Here is a 10,726-nt window from a genome sequence, read left to right as displayed (position 1 = left end):
CCCACCACACATACAATTGTGAGTTGATGGGCCTCCCTAGCCAGTTGGGAAACTAGCATTGCTGAGCACATTTCCAAATGTCTGACTTCTCCTTCCCCTTAGAAAGGAAGGTTCTAAAGGGCTTTAAGTGCATTTAATTGTCTCACTCTTTCATTCAATGGATATTTATTGAGCACTGGTTACATGCCAAGCTCTTGTCTAGGTGCTGGGGCAATAGCAATGAACAGTAAAGACAGTGTCCATTATTGTGAAGCTTCATTTTCATGGGAGCACAGGTCATATCCAAGTGAACAAATAATGAACAGAATAACTCCAGATGTGATAGTTGCTCTGAGGGAAATGCAGTTGAATTGGTTGACGTGACTGACACCAGGGGAAATGATCTCAGATTTGGGCCAACCATGTTCTTTTCCACATAACTTGGAGATCTTAAAACAGCACAAACAAGTCTTCTCAATTCTAGTCCGATGTTCTTTTTGTAAACTATGCAGTGAGAGATAATGAAACAACTTCACTGAATCCTTAAATTATAGCACACACCAATATTTTTCCAGCTCTGACTGTTTTATAGATGGTAAAATAGGTAAATGCAGCAGTCCTTTCTGCCTATTTAACTTAAATTGCTGCCACCTCAGAATGGGAGTTGAATGGCCATTGCTGAGGCTGGATTAATAGCTGCAATATCTTCTGAACTGTTTCTCAGTAAACACTGATGAAGCTTGCCCCATGTGCTAGTTACCGAGGATATAAAAATAAAAAGCCACAATCACTGCACTTGGAATTCAACAGTCTGGTGGAGGTGACAGACTTGTAAATGAACAATTCTAAGGTCACACAATAACTGCTGTTATTTCTCTGAGACTGGAGTTAAGCCACCTCTGGCCTTCCCTGATGCCCCCTGTTCTACTGTGGACAGAGTTCCTCCTTCTCCTCCCTTCTCGATTGGAGTCAAAGTGTTTTTCTCATGTAGGGAGCAGTTGTTCATAAGACCCATGAGCATGGGGCAGTTGATACAATGCCATGCTGGATATCGCCCCTGGGGCTCCCTTTGTCAGCTTTCCTGTTGTTTTTGTTGTCCCTGGGTAGTAGACTTTGAGTGAGAAAAGCCAAGTGCTTTCTGCTCTGATGTAGTTTAACCAACTCATTTAGTAAACTACTTCATAAATCTTATTAGATGTAGTGAAATTGTTCAGAGAAAGTAAGCCTAAGCAGACTAAGTTGCATTTATTTTGGCCATGAGCTTAAGAGCTAGGCCTCGGAGGCCTAGGCACGAGTCTATTCTTATGGTGTTTGCAAACTGAAAAGTGGCTTCTATTTGATTAGCACTTACATTTGAAAAGGAATGAGCACTACATTATATACAAGAGTGAAATGCCACTTGGAGAGAATTAACTGTGTTTCTCTTTGTGAGACCTTAAACCTTTAGAGTCCTTTTACACTATACTCTCCAGTTAGTGTGATGAAACTCAGATCAAACATCTCTATGATTCTTCCTTAGTGCTGGAGAGACAACCTACAGCCTGGAACATGCCAATGACCTTCGAATAGAAGTGCAGAAAGTGTACGAGCTAATAGATGCTTTAAGGTAAGGTGTATTTCCTACCTGCTGCCTTGAGTGGTGGAGGTGCTGTTTTAATGCTTCGTTGAGTGGCAAACAAACCTGAACTTACTGAAAGTCCTGGTGACAGTGGTATGTCTGAGGAGGAAGCTGAGTAATTTTTGGTTAAATATTTCTAATGTTCATTATTATTAAAGGAATAGGAGCTTATTGACACCAGTTGTGTGCCAGGAAATAATCACTGGAGCTGTAGCTCGTTTATCCTACCAAAGTTACTGTATGAGGTAGGGATTAATATCCCCATTTTATAGGTGAGAAAATGCACCACAGCCAGCTGGCTGTTGGGGTTAAATTAGCCCTTTGCAGTGTTGGAAGTACAGTGACTCAAATGATGAGAATGAGAAATCCTTGTCCATCCGTACATGCAGGACTGGCTATGTAATTTGTGGGGCCTGGTGCAAAATGAAAATGCACGTCTCTTATTCAGAATTATTAAGAATTTTAAGACAATGACAGCAGAATCTTAAACCAAGCTCAGGGCTCTTCTCAGCACCAGACTCTGTTGTGCTACCATAGGTCACTCACCCAAGAAGCTGGCCCTACACATGTGGCCAAATATTTGTCATGATGGCCAAATATTTGTCATGAAGTCTGTGCTGTGTTAGGGGCTTTGGGTACAGCCAAAAAGTGAGAAACGGGCTTTACCTTCAAGGACACTTCAGTGGAGTCTAACCCATCTGCTCCACAAACCTTCCCAGCATGCAAGCCTGGCAACTCAGAGACTTCTCACCCTTGTTTCTGAGGCTGGCAGCGCTTGTTACATTGATGTATTTGTTTCAATTCAGTAAGAAGATCTTAACCCTGGGCTTGAACCAGGATCCTCCACCACATCTAAACACTTTGCGGCTGCAGAGGATGATCAGATACTCAGCTACACTTTTTGTGCAGGTAAAGCCATCCTGGGGTGGCAGAAATGTTTCACTTGCCTCCCCTGCTCTTCTACCACTCAGGAGGCAGACCAAGCCACTGGCTTTTTTTTTTTTTATTTGTACATTGTAAGATTATAAATGTATTATGCCACATTTAGAGAAAAATCTAGATTTCAAAGAAAAGTAGAAACTACTTTTAATCTTATGTCCCCAATAGTACCATGCATCATTCTGGTATATTTTATTTCCATTAACATTTGTTATATAAAGTAGTTATAATTGGTATATATTTGCAAATTTATGTTTTTACTTTTTATCACTGAATTTTATATCCTAAGTACTTTTTTGCATAGTCTTCAAATAGCTCTCATTTGAATGGCTATGAAATACTGCTTTGAATTATATACCATCCTTTATTTAACCATTTCCTTTTCATTGGGTATTTGATAGATTCTCATTTTTTTTGCTATTATGGGTATTGCCTGATGGACATACGTGTCCATAGCATTTCTTCCTTGGTATGACTCCTAAGGAACTCTTCGTGGGCCATTGATTGGGAAAAAACAGCTGATTGTTCAAGGACAGACTAAACCTAGGTGGCTGATCTGAGTTGTCGCTACCTCAGAAAGCCCCTTGTGGGAGTCACAGTTAACCACCTTTGGGGCTCCATGACAGAGGGATCTAATAATCCTATTGGGTTAGTTTTTCACCACTGTATCGCAGAGAATTAGGCCCTTTTTCCATTTGATTAGGGACTATATTCCACAGGCATTTGGTGAAGGCCTACTGCGTAGCAGGCAATGTCCTAGTTAGTTGGTGGGTATCCTGCCAAAAGTAAAAAGATAAACATTCCTGTTCTCATGAAGCTTATATTCTACAGAGGAATATAGACAACTAAAATATATGGCCTATGTTGGAAAGTGCTGTGGACAAACATAAAGCAGGGAAAAGGTATTAGGGGGCTTGGATGGAGGCTTATAAATGTAGATGGGGAGGGCAAGGGAAAGGCCTCACTAGGATGTGAATAACTGGGATACCTGGTGTTTATCATTTCATAAGGAAAAGGCAGGCCCATTTGGAAGTGTGGTCCAATTTAAGGGTTAGGTCCTTTCTTGCTGTTGCTAATTAATGTGACTGTCCAAAGATGGAGCGCCTTAGCTTAAGAGGACTTCCACCACAGCCCTTAAGGCTCTTTTTTTTTCCTAAAAGGGTTTAAGTGTAAAATTGTCTGTGACTCCATACAGGAAAAGTTGCTTGGTTTGATGTCACTGCCAACCAAAGAACAGTTTGAGGAACTAAAAAAGAAAAGGAAGCAGGAGATAGAGAGGAAGAGGAAACTGGAAAGACAGGTAAGTGAAGCACAGGGATGCTGGTGTCTGGCTTCTTCCCTGTTTCTCTCTTGAGCACAGAGGCCTCCTCCGGCTCCCAAGAGTTCCTGTGAGGTTGTAGTAAATCAGAACCTTTTGCTCTCTCTAGTTTCCATTTTTCTTCTGTTCTGTTCTGGCTTCACTGTCATCATAGACATCAAAATTGTCAGTCTCTGCAAGTCCTATTTTTCTTTCAGAGGTTCTACTGTTTTTCTCCTGTCCAGAATACCATAGAGCATGGCAGTTCTCTCTCTAGTACGGGTTGCAGAGGATCTAGACACCGGGGAGTTCTTTGTAGAACACTTTGGAATACTCAATGTTAAACAGAAAGTATTTAATACTGTGTGAGATTCTAGAGTACCTGAGTGGTAATAGGCCTCAAAGGTTTACGACAAGTATACGATGAATCTAAGATTAAGAAAATTTTACCCCTTAACTTACTGTTATTCATTAATTTATTTTTGAAAATCAGGGTTTGCCCCTCTTCTACCCCTGAAACAAAAGCATGGCTTGATATTAGCAGTTGGCTCTCTTAATCCTTAGATGGGCAGTTGGAGTCTCCTGGGCACAGGGATAGTGGGAATGCAGAGGGTAGCTGACAGTGTGGCTGCTGTTGGCCTAGTGACTTTGTTTTTTTTCTTTGGCTTTGGTGTCTCTCCAGGCTGCCCTGGAATCTCAGCGAAGGCTTGAGGAAAGGCAGAGTGACCTGCTATCTCGTGCCAACGGGGAGGTGGCATCTCTTCGCAGGGGCCCTGCCCCCTTGAGAAAGGCTGAGGGCTGGCTCCCACTGTCAGGAGGTCAAGGACAGAGTGAAGATTCGGACCCCCTCCTTCAGCAGATCCACAACATCACATCATTTATCAGGCAGGCCAAGGCCGCAGGCCGGACAGATGAAGTGCGCACACTGCAGGAGAACCTCCGGCAGTTGCAGGATGAGTATGACCAGCAGCAGACAGAGAAGGCCATTGAGCTGTCCCGGAAGCAGGCTGAGGAGGAGGACCTGCAACGGGAACAGCTGCAGATGCTGCGTGAACGGGAATGGGAACGAGAAAAGGAACAGTTCCAGGCTGCATCCCTGCACACACGGACTCAGTCTCTGGACTTCCGAGAAATCAGGCCTTTTCAGCTGGAGCCCAGCAGAGAGCCTCACACCCACCTTACTCATGCGTTGGATCTGGGCTCTTCCCTGGTTCAGAGCAGTGCAGCTGCCAAGACCCCTTCACCCAGCTCAGCTCTCGAGCCCATTAGAGTGTGGTCTGGGCCCCCAGCTCTTGGCCAGGAATTCTTTCCCCAGAGCACCATGTCACAGCATGATGAGGTCCCCTCCTTAAATCCCTTTGATGAGGAAAACTCTTCCAGCCCCACAGCAAAGGGCTCTACCAGCCCTCCTGCTGCAGAGCCTTCCTTCGGCTCTTCATCCCGCATCCTCAAAGATTATAATCCTTTTGAGGAAGAGGAAGAAGAGGAGACAGTGGAAGGAAATCCCTTTACTAACTCAGACAGCCCAGCACCCAACCCCTTCGATGAGGAAGATGAGCATCCCCACCAGAGGCCCTCAAGCCCTCCTCTTCCTGGCAACCCCTTCGAGGAAGCCACCTGTACCAACCCCTTTGAGATGGACAGTGACAGTGGGCCTGAGGGCGAGGAGCCCATAGAGGAGGAGCTCCTCCTCCAGCAGATTGATAACATCAAGGCATACATCTTTGATGCCAAGCAGTGCGGCCGCCTGGATGAGGTGGAGGTGCTGACGGAGAACCTGAGAGAGCTGAAGCGCACCCTGGCCAAACAGAAGGGGGCCACTGACTGACCAATGGGTGGGCAGGGCTTCTTTGGGTCCAGGGGCCTGGCAGAAGCCAGTGGAGCAGGAGAGAGAGTTGGTGGGATTGATGGGAAGGAGGAAGGGGTAGAATTAAGATGCACACAGGTTAAGGGAGGAAGTCTGTTTAGTGCTGTGCATTTAAAGGTTTTTCCACTACAGTTGAATAATAACATGGGAACTAGAACAGGAAGGATCAGCGTTCATTTGCCGTTTTATTTTTTTCCTGGTTTTTTTTCACTTGGGGTTTCCCTTTAGAAGGGACTTTAAATTTTTACTACTGCAGTATACCTAAATGCAGTTCTATTGGTCCATTTGTTCCTGCCTAGTCTTTAGTTATTATGCAGTATTATAGGGCAGCCTTATATAGGGCCCTTTAGCCAAGATGGACAAGATGGGTTCCTTTAAACCTTACAGTGCCCTGGCAAAAGTCTTTCACTGTTAGGCTGTGGGTTTCTTTCACCCAGGGCTTCCTCTGCCCTCTGGGTACATCCTGCTTGTGCAATGGAAGGGGGAGGTATTGCTAGGAAGGCACTAGTTTAGACCCAGGGGAGCCCAGCGGTGATAGGGATGAGGTTTCACTAGGGTCTGTTTCCTTCTCTGTTTTAAGTTCTCATCTCTTTTAGGAAGTTAAACACTCACTGCTGGGGTACCACCGTCCGTCTCATCATGAGCTTTTTAGAAAATAGGAGTGGTTAACTTTGTGGTCCATAGAGCTAGTATTATTTGGGAGAAGAGTCTGCACCCAAATGTTGCTCTGTTGGAACTGAATGACTGCTGGGACAATTGTCTGTCCTTGGAGAAATCTCCTCTAGATTTTTGGCAAAATTACTCGAACTTGGGATTTTTCAGAGGACCCAGTCTATAATGTAGGAATTGGTGATCAGGAAGCTTTTGTGGAACTTTGTCAGGGGAGTGGAAGCTTCCCTAAGTCAGAAGATAAAACAAAATAATTTTCAAGGCTAATTGATCAGCCTTCTTCCCTTTTGATTCATCTTGTCCTGACTTGGGACACCAGTGAGATATTTTTTTCTTAGTGTTTAGTATTAAGAAACTGAAACGTTTGAAGAGGCACAACCCAGGACCATTCTGGTAGCACTGTTGTACTTGAACTCTTCTCCAGTTGAGGACAAAAAGGGAAATTGTTAATTTAGCTCTGGTGCTTTGGTTTACAGGAACATAACCCTTAACTGGCATCTGACATCATGATACCTAAGTGCTCAGCTCTGGGTAGAGTTCCTGCAATTATGCTTCTTAATTAATGAACAGTAACTGACCACTAGTCACTTTATACCCCTTAGCTAAACTAACTCTGTGTCATACTCTCACTGGTTACTGGTGTGAGTGCTAAAATTCATTTTGTTACATTCTGGGAAGACTCCTGTTGATCTTGGGAATGTTTGAAAAACATCGTGGTGTAAAAATAACCTGTATTTGTGTTGACACTATTATCATTAATTTAGCACCCACTGGATCTTTAGACTGAATGAAAAGGTCCTGTATAGGGGTGTGGGAATGTGGGGAGTCAGTGGAGGGTGTGTGTGGAAGCTCCCTCGCATTTGGGTTTTGTTCACAAAGGAATGTGAGTGGTCACTAACGTTAGCCAGTTGCCAACCTTGCTGATCACCATGATGGTTTTGGGAGGTTGGCAATCAGGCATCTAAAATGTTGCCTGGTACAGGTATCTTTTCTTCCTCGAAGTTTGTGCCCTTCATGCTGTTAATTCTGGAATTTTTCATGGATGGCTGCATGCTCCTCCCTGCTCAGTCTGTCATTTCTCTCTGACTGAAGAGGAGGAAGGTCTCTGCACCAAAAAGCAGGTAGTTCAAGAAGCTAAATGCTGCTTCTCATAACTAACTTTTCTCATGAAAATATCTCTTTTAATTAGCTGGTGGTTTCAAATAAGACTAGTTCACTGAACATATCCTTTCCCTGAAGTCAACCACAGGTAGCAGTCTGTAAGTAACTAAGCATCGAGAACCACACATAAAAGAAACATTTTTAAAACTAAAAAAAAAAAAAAAAAAATCACTGAATATCCCTAAACCAAACTAAAACCTTCTGATGTGAATTCTTTCATGGCCGTACTCATCCATGAATTCTTCCATTTAATTCTTTATGGCTATATTCTCCTATAATCATATACATGATAGGATTTAGAATTCTCTATTTCTCAGCAGTACTATTTCCCAGAATTCACACAGACCCAAAGTTGAATTTACAGAGATTAATTAACATCATGGAAAAGATGGCCTGTGAATTGCAGCCATAATTTTAAGTTCTTACCTCATGTGAATATTTCATCCTTCTTGCAGTCCTTCAAGGCAACTGGTATTCTCTCATAGGAAAATGAGCACGTTCTTGATATGGCGTTGGCAGGTCTGCCTAGATAAAGATCACACATGGAAGAGACTTTGGGGATTCAGGCATCAAATGAAGTTGGCTTTTCTCTTGTTTGGATTTTTCCCTGTCTAATACACTAAGGACACTTACTGATTGTACTTGCAGCTCAATGTGTCTTTGCTGTTCAGATACTAAAATGTACCTGAGTCTTCATGAGCTATGTGATGATAGGCTAGACATTGGCATAGTGAGGTGATGGGACTCAAAGTGAGAAGCTGGTCTCTTTACCGGGTCACAGACTGTGGTAGCAGATTGTGCTGGTCATACGACAATGATGGACAATTTGAGAGTCATCGATTTGCATGCACTACTCTGGGGCCTTGTACCTTTTTAAAAAAATAAAATAAAATAGCAGATGTTAGTGATTGGAGGGGTGTGTGTATGTGCACATGCATGTTGCGAGAGTCACCAGATAACATCCCTTCCCCCCTTGCTTAATGACCTTCGTATTGAGTGTCAGAAGATAGCCCTAGCTTCTATGTTACCTGTCTAGCTAAGGCCTTCAGACAGAATCAAGATCACTGAGCTCTTACTGGGATAAATATGGGTTCCAGTTCTGCCCATATCCCCAGTTACCTGCACTGGTGACTAAATGAACCATTTTACGCAAGTATAGCGTAAAATCATTTACGTCCTATTATCCCCATTTCACATTGGAAGAAACAGGCTCAGTGAGTTTGAGGACCCTTATAGCGGCCATTGTGCCAGGCACTGCTACATTTTCCGTGTTTCCTCATTTAGTTCTACCAGCAGGCCTGTGAGGTAGTTATTTAGGTATTCATCTGACAGATGAAGAAACAGGTTGAAAGAGGTTAGCCTGGCTGGGGTCACACAGCCAGTCAGGGGAGGAATGAAGATTTAAAGCCTGGTCAGCCTGATCCACTATGCCCTAAGCAACAAGTAGGGTTCAGTCTGGGTCAGGCACAGTGGAAGTGCGCAAGCATTGTGTCTGGCCCAAAAGTGGCAGAAATGGGCAGTGGGAACAGAGGTTGGGAGCTGCTGAGTGGGTTTCTGATATTGACCACTTGAACCTTGAAACAGACCTCACCAGGACCTATGTAGATTACTAAACCAGGAGAAGATATTATTTAGTGCTCACTGTGGGCCAGCCAGAATGCTAAGTATTACACGTGGATTACCTCATTTAATCTTCCCAACGATCCCAGTTTACAGATGAAAAAATGACTGCGGTGAGATTAAGCACAGAGTTACAGCTGAAATCTTACCTGGAGCAGAAGCCACTGGAACCAAGCTGGTAGGAACACTTGGTGAGTTGCTGGAGACTGAATGCAGACTAGCAGAGACTGAGAAACTCGTGGGGGCCCACGGCCTAAGGGAGATCCCACATTTTCGTGGGTTTTGCCTCCAGGAACTCCAGGTTTCCACAGATAAGAGCTGAGAACTGTTGGTGGCTCTGGCAGGGGGAGGGGAAGAGTGATCTTTGTAAAATAAGCTCAGAGCATTATTCCACAAGGGGAAAACTACCTGAGTCTAATCTCATCTGGGGGAAGGGCATTTCCTCCACTCCATCCCTCTCTAGCCTTCCTGTCTTAAGTAAGGGAAAGGCAAAAGAAAACTTGTTTTTCCATAAACTCCACTACTCACACTTCTGACAGTATGGGCTTTTCTCCTACACCGACCCGTTCTTTTACACCAGCTGGGTGTCCTACAATTTAATTCAATGCTGACTACCTGGATTGGTCAGGTGCCACATATTAAAGGCTCAGTCCCACAAGACTGCCCCCACATCAGATTCCATTTGCAAAGGGTAGGCTTCTGGTACTTCTGACTTGCCGGCTTATAAATCAGGGGTTCCTAGAACACCCTTCTTGGGTTCGGTAATCTGCTATAACAGCCCAGAGAACTCAGGAAGACAGTCTACTTCCTAGATTATTAGTTTACTGTAAAATAATTCAGTTTAAGGAACAGCCAGATGGGAGAGAGGAGTAGGACAAGGTATTGGGGGAAGGGGTGCAGAGCTTCCATGTCCTCTTTCGGCACACCACTCTCCCAGCGTCTTGATGTGTTCACCAAGCTGTCGGTTCTCCCAAGCTCTTCAGTTAGGGATTTTGTTTTTGTTTTTGTTTTTTAATGGAGGCTTAATTACGTGGGCATGATTGACTAAATCATTGGCCATTAGTGATTAACAACCTCCAGTCCCTCTTCCTTTCCCAGGGGTCCGAAGTTGGGGGCATGGGGCTGAAAGTTCCAACCCTCTAATCCTGTGGTTCTGGCAACCAGCCCATTCTGAGGGGCTTTCCAAGTCACTTCATTTGCCAAAATTGGTGTGGTTGACCAGAGACAAGAATAACAAAAGATGCTCCTTTCACTTTTATCTCTCCAGAGTTATTTTAGGAATGGGGACCAAACCCAGAGATTATGACAAAAGATGCTCCTATTTTATTAAGGAAATTACAAGGCCCTTAGGAGATTTGGCCCAGAACCAGGAACAAAGACCGAATATATATTTATTATATTACAATATCACAGAGATTAAGAAACACTTATGAAGGGCATAGCACAGGAACATAGGCCCACTAAAATACTGGAATTTTATCATAAGATTATAGACTGCTTCCTCTCCTCCACACGGCTCCAGTAATAACAGTGGGTTACAGCTAAAAGAGTCACAAACTTTCTGAAGAGGAATATC

The 10,726-nt window shown here is 43.8% G+C and overlaps 1 protein-coding gene across 2 annotated transcripts in view; it reads left to right on the top strand.

Moving 5' to 3' along the window:
• RBSN (rabenosyn, RAB effector) overlaps window positions 1–8,438 on the top strand; it is a 24,795-nt gene extending 16,357 nt beyond the window's left edge. For both annotated transcript variants that reach the window (XM_039837372.1, XM_039837373.1), the window contains exons 9-12: window positions 1,499–1,585; window positions 2,404–2,506; window positions 3,732–3,836; window positions 4,516–8,438. In XM_039837372.1, coding sequence (XP_039693306.1) covers window positions 1,499–1,585; window positions 2,404–2,506; window positions 3,732–3,836; window positions 4,516–5,661 — 1,441 coding nt within the window. In that variant the 3' untranslated portion in view covers window positions 5,662–8,438. The remainder of the gene's footprint in view (window positions 1–1,498; window positions 1,586–2,403; window positions 2,507–3,731; window positions 3,837–4,515) is intronic.
• The last annotated feature ends 2,288 nt before the right edge of the window (window positions 8,439–10,726 follow it).

This window comes from Pteropus medius, unplaced genomic scaffold (assembly GCF_902729225.1).
Source record: "Pteropus medius unplaced genomic scaffold, Ma_sr-lr_union100, whole genome shotgun sequence".
NCBI classification, from domain to species: domain Eukaryota; kingdom Metazoa; phylum Chordata; class Mammalia; order Chiroptera; family Pteropodidae; genus Pteropus; species Pteropus medius.
The sequence above is the reverse complement of the archived record's forward strand: the minus strand, read 5'-3'. Positions and strand labels throughout refer to the sequence as shown.